This window comes from Amblyomma mixtum, chromosome 3, assembly GCF_055824585.1.
Source record: "Amblyomma mixtum isolate Tamu chromosome 3, ASM5582458v1, whole genome shotgun sequence".
NCBI lineage: Eukaryota > Metazoa > Arthropoda > Arachnida > Ixodida > Ixodidae > Amblyomma > Amblyomma mixtum.
This window is the reverse complement of record NC_143014.1, coordinates 82477857-82491713: the sequence shown is the minus strand read 5'-3', so window position 1 is coordinate 82491713 and position 13857 is coordinate 82477857. Positions and strand designations below refer to the sequence as shown.

The window sequence follows — 13857 nt, the reverse complement described above, 5'->3', positions numbered from 1 at the left end:
CTTCACTATTATGCAGCACCCATACATGTTGCCAATAGTTCAGCAGTGGTATCTCATCTGCAAAAGAACTCCAGCCTGTGTTACTTTCAAATTTCGTTAAACTGTGAAGTCTCACTTGTGCAGTCACGTATGCATGCTCCTTGGTATTGTAGGGTATGGCATGTGGGTTTAACATTGTGAAGCTGCACATGGGTTATGAGGTACTAGTACAGTGGAGAGCTCTGGGTTGATTTCAACCACTTGGGGCTCTTTTAACACATGCTTACACATTTTTGCACGTTGCCTTCACTGAAATGAGGAGAAGTTTGAATCCCATGACCTTGTGCTCAGCTGCCAAACACCTTAGCCACTGTGGCAGAAGAGTAATTCTGTTGATCTCCCCCCCCCCCCCCCAAAAAAAAAAAATCTGCAGCAGTTACAAAACAAGTTAGTTCCAAAGTAGGAACTCCAGCTAACCATGCAACCTTTGTGACCAATGTATACTGCAGTGGCTGCCATTGCCATTCAGCTGGCTTGTGGATGTATTAGCTCAGCAGCAGTGCTTATAAGCTGTATGTTGCACTCAACCAGACAGATTTTATCTGTGTACAGTCAGCTACATTACCATGCACTGCATGTAGATGACCACACAGCATAGTCTGACATGTTGTAGTGATGCAAGCATAAATACTTGCACCACTGCGCACCGGAGTTTACGCACAGAATTTGCACATTACAAAATGCTGGCTTCAATTACTTTGACTCAACAGCTGCAGTGAAAGTGCCATGCATAATACGAAACTGCACTTCAATATGGAAGCATAGCATTTCACCAGGAATGACTAAAGGTTGCATTAGTCTGGCAACTGCAATAAGTAGTTACCGAAAGGAGCACTGGATTGATTACCTGTTGGCATGCCTATTTAAAGCAGTGAAGTGATGCGACCGTGAAGTGTTGTGCACTGAAGCATTAAAACACAAATGCACTTGTGTAGATTGCAACAATATTTTATTAGAAACTTAACAGGCAACTGCATAAAATACTTCTGGCTATGTAATAAAGGCACATGGTAAGAAAAGTCTGCAGTATGCTGTCATTGTCACCTGTACCAAGATGGCAGTATGCTGCATTAATGAAAGAAGCAGTAGAGACAGCATTGGAAATAAGCGAACAAAGGTGCATACCATTTCATAAGCAGCAAAGCTATTGCCCTGCAGATTACCACCTACTGCAAAATGAACAGCTAGTCTGCATTCTATCAACTGCAAATGAGTGCTCTAAACACTAAAATGGACTACACTTCTACCAGTAGTTCGATGCCATGTTATTTCTTGCTGAAATATGTAAATGCAGCCTTGTACTATAGTTCCTGAAAGACCTTAACCTATGCTAAGAATTAAGACATGCACTACAGCCGTTTATGTACAAGAGTAGTTCGTGCAAAGCTTGATCAATGCTCTTTTGAAGTCCTCACGACGTCTTCAATTCTTTACCAATGTTAGCTTTTGATAAAACCATACATATGTTTATATACACATACACACATACTCATATAAAAATATGCATAGAACCTCTGAGAATGCCGTCAACCAAAATAGACAATTGTGCCAAAAGGTCTTGCATACCAACGTGCAGTGTGTAGCTGCATATGTCCTCGGGGCACATTTTAGAGAGAAAAAAAAAAAAAAGAATTGCCAAGTGTGTCTAATGGCTGTTTTCGTACCACTGACTGTTTTCGGCCCCGCAGACGGAGTGCACACATAATGCATCTAAAAAGAGCGACAAGGTGGAAGACATTAATAAAGTACAGTTTCAGCTTCATTATTTGACCAGCAGTGAGCTTACTGTTCAACACCTGCAGATTAGGTGGGCTGGCCATCAGTCTAACTCGCACACTGTAACACATGGAAATGCAATGTCGTTATTGCTGTCGTGCCACTATCAGGCTTTCCTGGACTTTGAAGCTGGATGATGTAGGACACTGGACAAGTACAGAGCACTGCGTCTTAGTTGCAGTGGTTACAACGCACCAAGCCACCCGTAGTGCTGGTATGTCTGAGCAGCAGTGCACCCATGCTGTGTGATCAACAGCAGCATTAGACTATATTTCCACTTTGACTAGATTTTGGTGGGCATTATACCTAATAACAATTAAACAGGGGATAGACGACACAACGTAACAGTTCCACAAATGCACAATACCACCACTTTTCGAGGGGGTGAGAAACAAGACAGCTCACAGCAAGACCTCTTTTCTTTTTTCAATATCTAGCCACACCAAAATTAATGTCTCTGGCACATTCATAACCAGTGCTTCAAAGGAGTGGGAGGGCAAAAAGGAGCATGCAAATTACTGCGCAATATCAACTAGAAAACAAAGCAACTGCTACAAAACGGGAAGCCAATATTCTAAGCCATGTTGTGCAATCTTTCGCCAGCACCAGAGGGTTATTGTAGAGCAAAGTTGGTGCAGGAATGCAAGGCTGTTGCATGTTGTCGTGGAGCAAAGCAGCCAGGCTATTCCGAAGGCTCGCGCACAACACGACCGTTGAGAGGCTGAGGAGGCCGGAAGTTCTTGAGGATTGGCCCATCGGTGGCCACCTGGGGGCCTCCTCCTTCCTTGTAAGACATCAGCTCACGGAATGCTTCGAACTACATGAGTGAAAAAAAGTTTGGGGGAAGGAAAGGAATTAAAACATTTGGACCCAAGTTTGCAAACAAGCCAGGGCACAAGTTTAGTTTTGTATTAGAACATTAAATGCTACTTCCTGGTGAAGCTCTCCTCAAATACAGTGTCACTGGGGTAAACGATTGAAAAGAAACAATTTAATTATAATATGAGATGGGTGATTTTAGTATACACTATATTTCTATACGATGTGTGACATGATACAGGTTTGCTAGGAAATTGTGAACCATGTCAAAACCACGCTAGGAGATCATGAAAATAAATGAACTAGCCTTTTATTAACTGAATCTGGCTGATATTACCACTAGGAAGACTAGTTTTAGTTCAGCACAGAATATTGTGCTTAAGCAAAGTGTTAAGTCAGTCAGCTGCACTTTTGAGCTTCAGAAATGTAAGTGCCAGAGAAATGACTGCCATTCTTGTTTTAAAGTATACTCCCTAGCCATCATAAAACAGTCTAAATACATTGTTATAGTAGCTATTAATTGCATTTCTTAACACAATGAGCACACTCCATACTTTGGTAGCGCACAGATAGGCATCAAGATGAAGTCTGACATTCATCCTTGTCGGACCACCACTGGTAACAGTATAGAGTTCCTTTTTTTTTTTAATTACTTGTGTAACATGCAGTACATCCATCAACGCATTCAAGGACTTGCAAAAAAGCATAATTTATTATGTGGTGTGGATTGTTTCTATTTGATACTTAAAATTGCAGGGGACTGGCTCCCATTCCTCAAAGAGCAATGGCCTCCGAAAAATAGCAAACATTCCTTTAATTATGGGCTTCAACCAGCTGCTGAACTGTGGCATCAGTAAGTGCCTCTGATCACTCAATTACTGATTAGTATTTTCAGCAGTATCGCAAGTAAATAGCATGGGTGTTCAGGAGTTAAATGTGCACCAGTGGAGTAAGAGGTTCATGAAAAGCTGTTTTAGAAACAGGTTACTTTCTTTTGACTGGAGCAGAATTTGTTCTTCGTTTTGCAATTTGACAGCACACAGTCCCTACGACTGGCTGCTTTCATCATCAGGACACAAAAACAAGTGGCTCCCAAGAATTCCTGAAACAACATTTCCGAAGCAACCGCTGCATAGTCTGGCACAAATCAGTTGTCACTCCCTCTAATAGTGCACCTAAGAAATCCAAAAAATTTTCACATATATTGTCAGATAAGTTCTGTAGTTTACCCAATTGCACTAACAATTAAAGTCTCTGCTCAACTCATGACACAGCATTTAACGATACAGCAGAAGGAACAACTTGCAAGAGTTCTACAGCGTCAGCTTATATGCATGTATGCTTCCAAGCATCTCAGTTGAACCATTTTGAATCTGCCTCGACATACTTTCAGCATTTGCTTTGTGTGCCTGAAAAGAAACAAAACACAAAGTAAACTTGCCTGTTCTCGTGACACTTCAATAGGCTCCTTGAAGACAATCCAGGTGACACTCTCATAGCAAGGTGGTGTAGTCAAAGAGCCCTCATATGTCCAGTATGAACTGTTGGCTGATGAAAGTGAAAAGTAGGTTCAGGTTTACACAACAAGGCATCCTGTGCTGCTACAGCACAAGCCTTGCTTGTTAATTGTCACCTCTATTTACTAGCAGTCAGCCATAGCATTAGAAAGTTTTCATATGGTAGAAGTAAGCACAACGCAAAAAGACACCATCATCCCATAAACTCACCTAACAGCGCATGTCTTGCGTTGTACTTTCAATCTGGCATTCACAGTACCGTCTCAATGAAGCAGCACTCAAGTAACGCAGAATGTTGCTCACCATTGCATGGCAGTTGTTACAGGCAGCATTGAGGCAACAAAATATATGTTGCTGTGACTGCCTGTGGTACGTATCATGTTCCACAATTGCATAACAATAACGTTTGTGCCCAACATTAGCGGTATGTATGCCTATGCCTGCAAACATCTCCCCAACGTTTTTGTCAATGTTTAGACGTTGACAGAAATTTGTAACATAATGCTGACAAGGCTAATGATGCACTGGTAATGTGGTCTACTGAACCCTACCGCTTATCGGGAACCCAGTGAATGCAATGTAACTGGAGGATACTAAAGCAACTTATGAATAGGGCTTGGAAAGATGCCTCCTCAAGAATTAGCATGTGGGCTTTTACTGAATGCATCAGCATAATGTTCAAACAAAGACGGCAGCACAGACTAACATGGCTTTTTTTAATAAAAGGTATTAGGAGCATGGTCATGCATTCTTGAGTTTCCAATTTTTGCCATTATAAGTTCAAATATGCACAAAATAACTTTGCTTGACTGGCAAATGTCACTGGCTCTATAACAAGGGCCTTATGTTGGAGATTATATAAGCTCGCTGAAAGTCACTCGTATATCTGTATACAGCGCGATGGGTTCGTAATGGTTCACAATGTTTCTGTGGCGTAGTCTTTCATGCTACGACTGATCGTTTCACTTGATTACCGCAGAAATGCTTGCTGTGTTAATTATGTGCGCTAATGCACTTAAAAAATCGGAACCTTGCCATCAATCACTTTGAAAGGTTCTTTGCACTTCACTTTAGCAAGGCATGCAAAGGGTCATTTTTTGTCACATAGGATGTGTGCGCGTTTTGACCAACTGCTGAAAAAAATTAAGCAGCAACGTTATTCTGTGCATTCCTTGTCAATCCGTCAGGATGTCATATCAATGTTACCCAAATGTAGCAATAACATTAACGTGTAATGTTACCTGGCAATCGGGAAAAGTGATATTACCAAAACTTAGACAACAATATGCACTGACATTTTAACTATTCAGGCAACGTTTGGCAACATTTCGCACTGCTTGAGTCATGCCAGACATCTTCATGCAGAGCACCTGCAAAACCATGCACTAAAACAACTTTTTTTTAATTATTTACGTACATGTACTGCAGGCCCATCTCGGGCCCATGCAAGAGCTTCTAATTCTTTCCTTACACATGCAGTGTTTTTTTACTGTACTACCACTATAAGAGGTAGGTTTGGGCTAATTGGTAACCCATTCTTTACTCGAAGTGAAGACAAGAAAGGACAAACAAGAGCTTGTCTGCATCTGTTCTTGTAATTGCTTTGTGCACGCTTTAGTCAAGTATGATTAAATCTTTTCCAGTACAATGTGATGCTAATAAATGTCAAGATCTTGAAAAGCTAAATCATTCTTAACTTAATGAATGATTTTTTTATGGCAAATTAAGAGTAAACTATGTGTAACATCCTGGAATTAAGAATTACCCTATACAATAAAATTAAATCATGCAAAATATCCTACCCATTCAATAAGAAAGTGAAAATACAGTTAAAACTCAATTTCTTGAAGTGAAGAGCACACACACTAAATATTTTGCTAAATCGTGAAATTCATAAAATCAAGGAAGGCATTTTTCCGCCCTTCGAAGTATAAAATTGTAACATAGCAGCACCCAAAAGCTACCATGGCATCGTATTTGCTGATAACCCACGCCTGCATATATGAAAAGTCTGCAAAGCAGCCTGAATAGTTTGTATGTGAAAGCACCATCTGCTAAAACAGATTTAAATCCAAGGTGGGAAGCTCCGCTGACTGCAGAGTCCACTTTCTGTGCAGCGGGGCAGCTTGCAGCCCTACCAAAACAAAACCAGGGCCGCAATGCATAAGTTGTTACTGCTGGCATGCCGACAAGCTGAGAGACATCGTAGGTAAAATAAGAAATAAATCACTGTTTTACTCATTTCTTTCCAGAAAAACCTCGTTAAATCCGGGTTTAGTGATCGTTTGTTTTGTTATTTTGGGTTACTGAGAACGTTGAACACTATGGGTACTTGCCGGGGAATCGAAATTTGGTCGTTAAATCGGGAACTTTGTGAAACCTGGTTTCGCTGAGCGTTAACTGTATTTTTACAATATGCACTGTGATGGACTCATAATGGGGGCTATAGACTGCTTTTTGACTGGGAGTCTAAACATACACCAAAACTTCAGCACACAAGTGTGTCTGCATTTCACCCCTATCAGAAAGTAGCTGCTAGGCCAAGTTACGAGACCTGATGCTCGGCAATAGCACCTGAGCTGCTAAGCCATCATGGCAAGGCATTCTTACCAGGAATTATTGAGTTGATATCAATATCTTGTTGCAGTGGACATTTCATTCCTTTGAAAGTCACTTTTGACATACAGTCAGTGATCTTTTTCAGCTCGTGATGAGGCTTTCCTTCCTGCAAAAAAAAATAAAAAAATTATTCAATGAAAAAAAAAAGCACCACCTTAAGACCATATATTTGGCTGAGTGTTTTCTCTGCAGTGATGCCTAGGACGTTAGTATACATAGATCAGCACATCATATTCGCCTAAGACCGCCAAAGAATTTATTTAATTTCTTCTCTTAGCTGTTTAGGTTTCAACAGCAGAGCGATGGCTACGACGTCAGAGGTCAACACAGATCATGTGAGGCACGAAAACAAGAACCATAATTGCTGCCTCGTTCTTTTATCTCACTACAATGCTAAAGCCAGCCTGGCTCAAGAGCTGAAGTTGCAACCAGTGAAGCAGCAGCAATTATATTGCAGCTTTATTCATGTCTCACCTGACCTATATTGACCTTTGACGCCATAACCACTGCTCGGCTGTTGAAAATGGATTGATGTGGAGGAAATTCGACAGTATTCCTCTTTCGCTTGCCAAGCTGTTCCAGTTCGGATGCTATTCCAATTCAGAGTTGTTTTTCGCTCCCCAATCTACTCCAACTCTGATTCTATTCAGATTCCAACTAGGAAAAATGTCACATTGTTAGATCAAAGTGAGTCCTCATACCACTACTACTGGCGCAGTGGTTAGGCAAACGCCACTGCACTAGCGCAGGTGGGTGTTTCAGACACAGCCACCAGTGAAGCTTCCGAGACCCAGGTTGCTCTTCCCAAGCAATGCGAGAAGGAATATCTACTGCAAGCCTCATTTTTGCACAGATACTTCTTTAAGAGGCTGTACATTTTTCACGTACGCCTATTGCTGCCAGAGTCATTTGCTTAGCAAAAATGAAAATAGCGGCCATTCTTCATCCAGTGTCTCCCTCCTCTCCCCTACAAGCGGAGGGGGAGAGGGGGACGGTTGACAGCTGGAGAGAGGGAAATCTCCCAAACACGACCTGGCAGTTGAAGGCTTCACACAGAGGCTGCTGAATCTGTCGCTGCTGAACAGTTTTCGCTTTCTTGGCCCTTCTAATGCTGTCATTTAAACTGCCTTCCAGTATGCAAACAAGTTTTCGCAAAATGAGGTGCATAATACAACTGCAGCAAAGCATACATGTAAAAAAAAAACTACTTAGTGTGCACACACACACACACACACGCGCACACAAGAAGACACCAAATTTGTCCTTAGAAAGAAACAAGTTCTTGCGGATTAATGATTGTAAGGGCAACATTATGAATCATACTTGCAAAAGGCAGGTCCTTCTATGGCTCAGCATGCACACAGTATACAGCAATAAAGCAGTAGAATATGATGCTAGCAGTACAATAGCGCCAAATGGAAGCCTGATAAAAACAAAAATAACTGCTTTCAATAGTTTGGTTTTACAGGGCTTAACATCCCAAGGCAACTCAGGCTGTGGGGACTCCTTAGTGGAGGGCTCCGGATAATTTCGACCACCTGGGGTTCTTTACCACGCACAGACATTGCACAGAACATGGGCCTCTAGCATTTCACCTCCATCAAAATGTAACCACCGCGACCGGGATCAAACCTGGGTCTTTCGGGTCAGCAGCCGAGCACCATAACCACTGAGCCACCGCAGAGGCTGTGCTTACAATAATACAGGAGAAAAAGCAATGACGGCAGCAGTCAGAAAAAGAATACTTCTCGGGGTGCACGAGACACACTGAATCAGAATGCTGAAATACTGACAGTGAGACGGTTCATGTGTAAAGAGGGTTCTGCCTGTCCCAACAGTTTAGCATGCTTCAGAAGACATTAAAAAAAAAAGTGCAAATATGGTAGGAATATCCTTGCAGCAATCCAATGCCCAAATAAATCGCCAGGTGCTATAACAAAGAAAACACTTCTAAAATTTTCCTACCTCTAAAAAGGTAAAAAGTTTATATAATGCACACTGTATCAGAAGTATTATCACTTGAATGTGCACCATCAGAAAAACAATAACAATCAGCAGCACATTCTGTGCTTATCAACAGAATGTTAACAGTACTAAAGCTTAATGCAGCAGTGACCCAAGTACACTCACTAGCCATCACAATGGGTGCCAGGTACAGCTGCCATCTTAATTCAGCTATACAATTGTCAAAGCACTCACCTTGAAGAAAACAGCCACCACACTAAGCCCTTTGTCGGAACAGGCAGCTTCAGATGGCTTGTTGTACTTATCAACATTGTAGTGAACCAGATGAAGCTGCACAGAAGAAACTCAGGCATATTTTTTTTTTCTTGTGTTAAGGCGTAGTTCAAGACCTATACTACATTTGCATACCCATAGAGCTAAAAAATTCTTGCCAAAAGTTTACTGTGACACTTGGGAAGTGCCAGGCACTGCATATGAGTAAATTATAAATAATACAAATGCATCAATATATTTACAATTCTACAAGTCTGTTTTCTTTGTTTTCAATACAGCAAGCACTGACTGCATCAGCATTTTCAAGATAACTGGTTGGGGCACTAAAAGTGCTTTATCTAAAACTCAAAGAATATGAGCATGTATTCTGCTGAGTGATTTCTATCTGCCCTGCTGAGGCCTCTCCATACCAAACTGCAAAATAACATATCAACACAGTGTTCCAAATAAACAGTTTGCTTGAACTCTTTCTAGCAGGACTAGGGTAGGTTTTTAGTTTACATGATGCTATACACAATGTCAGGAAAATTTCATTCTGCTTTGGATACTGGTGCATTCAACACTAGTAAACGTGCACGAAGTGTATGTAAAGTTATTGTACAGTGAAACGCACAGAGGATTCAACCTCGTGCCTTTCTTGCGGCCACTATTAGATATTAGTCGAGGCAAAGACAAGCCAAAGGGAGTTAAAAAGTATTGGAGTATGCATTAAAAAAGTAAAGAGCCCAAATTTTTGGTTGCACGCCATTCTTTTTCTTTGAAATTGTGCATAACACAGTGTACATGGATCACCATGTGGAATTTTCCTACACTTACTAAATAAAATATCCAAGTTTGTCCTCTCATATTTCAGCTTCAGCAACTGAAGGGTGGCTATGGTATCACAGGTGAGTTGAGACAATGCTGAGGTGATGAGAGCCACACAGTAAATGATTTAATCGCTGCTTTGTTGTTTTAGTTCACTCTTATGCCAGTCTGCCCCAAGAGATAGCAAGACAACAAGTGAACAAGAAGCTATTACAGCGCTGTTTTTGTAACCCTGAAGTGACCTAAATGTTGTCTGAACTCACATCATAGCCATCATTAAGCTTGTTTCCCCATCGTTAAGCTGTGCAAACAAAAACAAACATGAAAAAAAAAAAACTGAATTACAACTTTTTTTATTCACTTAAGCAAAATGAATGTGGTGATCCATGTTTACTGATGTCTTGCACATCATTGCAAAGAAAGAACAAAATTTGGTACTTGGTCAGCCTACACTGTACAGAGTAAACATACTTGCACAGCACGGATCAATTATGTCAGTTAAGTGTGAAAACAAACCAACGGGGAAACCTACCTCGCCTGCATAGTGTTCTCCATCAACAGTGTGCTCACTGCCAGTCTCGCTGCAGGTGCCCCAGTGGCTGTGGAACTGCACCATCTGGTAGTTGTTGTGCAGTGGTCCCCCACGAAGGTCTGCAAGACAGTTAAATGCACCCTGTAAGTCTCACAAGTCTCACTAAGCAGTCATGCACACATTAGCGATGAAGAAAGCACACCGAGAGGAGCTGAACATGGCTACTCACTGAACTGAAAGGGAAGGTTTTGTGAACATGGCACCATACAAAAAGCACAGGCATTTCAGCTCATACTTACTCAGTCTGATTGGGTTTATTGGTTTTGCATCTCCTGAAGGAAAGGAACATTCACTACATCAAAATTTAGGCAACATACTGCAAGACAAGATAATGAAAAGCACAAGAAAATTTATGAGGAGAATGACAAACTGAACATCACTAGAGGCTAATTTCATTACCAAAAGGCGTGTTGGTCATACACATACCCTTCAAGCAATATTGATACAGGCAGAAACGAAAGTATCAATTCAAGCTTGGCACCTGAAGCAATAATAAAAGTAATGAAAGTTTTATCATGCAACAGAGCCAGCTCAAATTTAACATTTCAAGGTGTAAACAGCGAGCTGGCAAATATACTGCAAGGACACATTTGCGAAGAAATGACAGGACTGACATGATCTGTGAGACGTCTGCTGTTTCAATGAAGGATGCACTCCATGAATGTTTTATATACACGCCAACAAAAAAACAAAAAAAACAAAGGGTACACAGAAATAACAAGGCAGCTAGTGTTTGTGCAGCCACACAAAGAGAGGCAAAAAGTACTCAAATTATACCAAGTCAGACCTTTTACGAGCACTGCGATCTCTTTACCACTAAGGGCAATGCCTGGAGCACTCACACATGTACTGTGGTCATCCGATGCCATGCAGTATGCTACGATTTCCCTGTTTCTGCAATCTCATGATTGATCGAGGATGCATCTGCTGTTAAATATTGGATTGTATGTGCAAAATACAATGCACAGCCTCTTGTTTACATAGAAGTATACTGCATGGCATCGAAAGACCACAGTACATGTGCGAATACACCAAGCAATGACCTTAGTGATGAGATAGAGACGCTTGCAAAAGACCCAACTTAGTATAATCTTCACTTCTCCGAGTGCTGTGAATGTGCAAGCTCTGCCTTGTTACTACCTTTTGTTCTCTGGCCTGTACAGAAAACCTGCACGCAGTGTATTCCACAATTAAAACGGTTGAATTTGCACAGTTAGTGTCAGTACAGTCTCTGCTTTATAAATAATATCTGTCCTAGCAGTAATCTGCCAGCACGCTACTTTAACCATGCTATATCAACTAGCTTGAACTCGTGCCTTCCTAAACACTTGCAAGTTTTGACAACTTTTTAAGTTTCACAGCAAAAAAGCAAAGGATTGATGAAGGTCTGTGGAATGCTGTCACTGAAGAAAAAAAAATATGGCTGTACTCACGTATGCAGTGAGAAACATCACTAGCATTGAATTTGAGGCTCAAGTGCACTACAGGACACAGCAAGGGCCATGCTACTGCCTACACAATTATCAATTAACTGCTTGCCTCTTTATTTTTGACCCCCCTAAGAGCGTGCACAGCACTAGATTTGCTCTGCTGATCAATTCGCGCTACAAGGGACATACACACGGAAACACAAACGGACGAAGCGCATACTTTCAACTCTCCGTCCATTTGTGTTTCCGTGTGTATGTCCCTTGTAGCGCGAATTGATCAGTATGAAGCACAAACTAGCCCCCGCTCTTGCATTGTTAACTAGATTTGCTGTCCGCAACCATACTTTTGTAGCACACTGGCAGAAAAAAGCCTGCCACAAAGCATAGGGTAGTCTCTCCTTCTGTTCTTTTAGAACCGTCATGAAGAGGTAGGTTGTACAGCAGTGAGGAAAGCAAAGGAGACTGTAAGACAAGATTTTCTGGTTGGGATGGATCATGGAAAAAAAGCATCAGGATATCAACCACAACAAAGGCCCGACAGAAGCCAACACAATGGAAAAGCACCTACATAAGACACCTCTCATGTTCTTCCCTCCCTCTTAACCAGTGAAAGTGGAAAGAAAACCAGTGCAAGTGTTGCATGTAAATTATGTGTTCTGAAAGAAAAAACCAGTGGGAGAACGCAGACACAGTGCGGGACACGGACGACACACTATTAGAATTTTAGATATCGTTCAAACCTTTCATAACAACGGGCACCTTTGTTGGACCTATGCTCCGCGAACAAAGAAGGCCTTGTTCATGCCATTCAAAGCTAACCAAGAGAAGCATAGCCAGCCTGTGTTAAGAATACGTTGCAGAAAAGCTGTTATCACACCATGCAAGATAGTTTTCTGCAACAAGAGCAATGTTTGAAAGAGGCGGGGTTCCCCATGCACATAATAAAAGGTATTTCCGAAAAGCTCCTGAAGACAGTTAACGCAAAACAGACTGAGCCGGCAGATAGAAAAAGAAGGAAAAAATGTGAAGTGATGCCTTACGTGCATTCACTGTCGCACAAAATCAAGAAAGTCACCAATCACCAAGGTGTTGAAGTTGTACTTTCAGTCCCACGTAAACTATCTAGTTTGTGCAGGCGCATTGGTAAGATGAAAAATTTGCAGTGCACAGTATATCATGAGTTTAAGTACGTTCCCTGTGTAACGCAAGTCGTTTGTTGTTTGCCTTTACCTTGTGGAAAGATATATGTGGGCCAAACGGGATGGTGCCTGAACGTTCGGCTACGAGAACAAGAAAGGTCCGCACCTTTTGAAGATAGTTTGCCTAAACACTGCCGGGGGCATCATTGCCATCCTTTGCTTAAGAAAACCACCATTCTGGGTAGGGGCAAAACAAAGCCAACGCGAAATTTTGGAGCCATATCACATCAAAAACGAAGATAGTGTCAGTGACAAGTCTATGATATTGTATCAAAAAGAGTATCGTAGATAGAGAACCCATACATAACTTAGCGTGCAGTGACGGGCATTTTTATTTGGGGTTTTTTCTATACGTATGATGTACAGTGTCCACTTGTGGTACTTTGTTGAAGGGTATTTATCTGTGTTTCCTGCGAATAAATCAGTTGCAAGTACAGAGTCATCCTGTGTCCTCTCTGTGTATGCGTCCTTCCGCTAGTTTTTTCTTTAATAACTATGTACCAACTGGCCCAGCTCTCTACCCTACTAATTTGTGTGTACACAACACGAAAATCAAAACTGAAAAGAAAAAAAGCACAACCATGCTGTGCAAAGCTAGAAGATGAGGTGTTTGATCCACCTTCAAGCCATTGGCATTGTTTGTATGCTTCTTCAAGCGCATACAAACAATGCCAATTAAATGTACCGATTTCAGCTGTGAGCCTGCACAAGGCTACCTCAAGCAAACCCATGCTCCTGACTGCATCAGCATGGACATTTTGTCTCCAACAAACAGAAATGGTACCCTGGCAGAAAGCCTCACATTTTCCTTCATTGTTTGC

At 41.5% G+C, this 13857-nt stretch overlaps 1 protein-coding gene across 5 annotated transcripts in view; it reads right to left on the bottom strand.

The window, feature by feature from the left end:
- Positions 1 to 966: 966 nt before the first annotated feature.
- Positions 967 to 13857, bottom strand: part of LOC149350800 (carbonic anhydrase 1-like) — an 85626-nt gene continuing 72735 nt past the window's right edge. For 3 of the 5 annotated variants that reach the window (XM_089579937.1, XM_089579934.1, XM_089579935.1), the window contains 6 exons: positions 10647 to 10679; positions 10348 to 10466; positions 8970 to 9065; positions 6762 to 6876; positions 4076 to 4182; positions 967 to 2632 (listed from right to left, as the gene is read on the bottom strand). In XM_089579937.1, coding sequence (XP_089436063.1) covers positions 2498 to 2632; positions 4076 to 4182; positions 6762 to 6876; positions 8970 to 9065; positions 10348 to 10466; positions 10647 to 10679 — 605 coding nt within the window. In that variant the 3' untranslated portion in view covers positions 967 to 2497. The remainder of the gene's footprint in view (positions 2633 to 4075; positions 4183 to 6761; positions 6877 to 8969; positions 9066 to 10347; positions 10467 to 10646; positions 10680 to 13857) is intronic. The other 2 variants (XM_089579936.1, XM_089579933.1) reach the window with 1 other exon arrangement.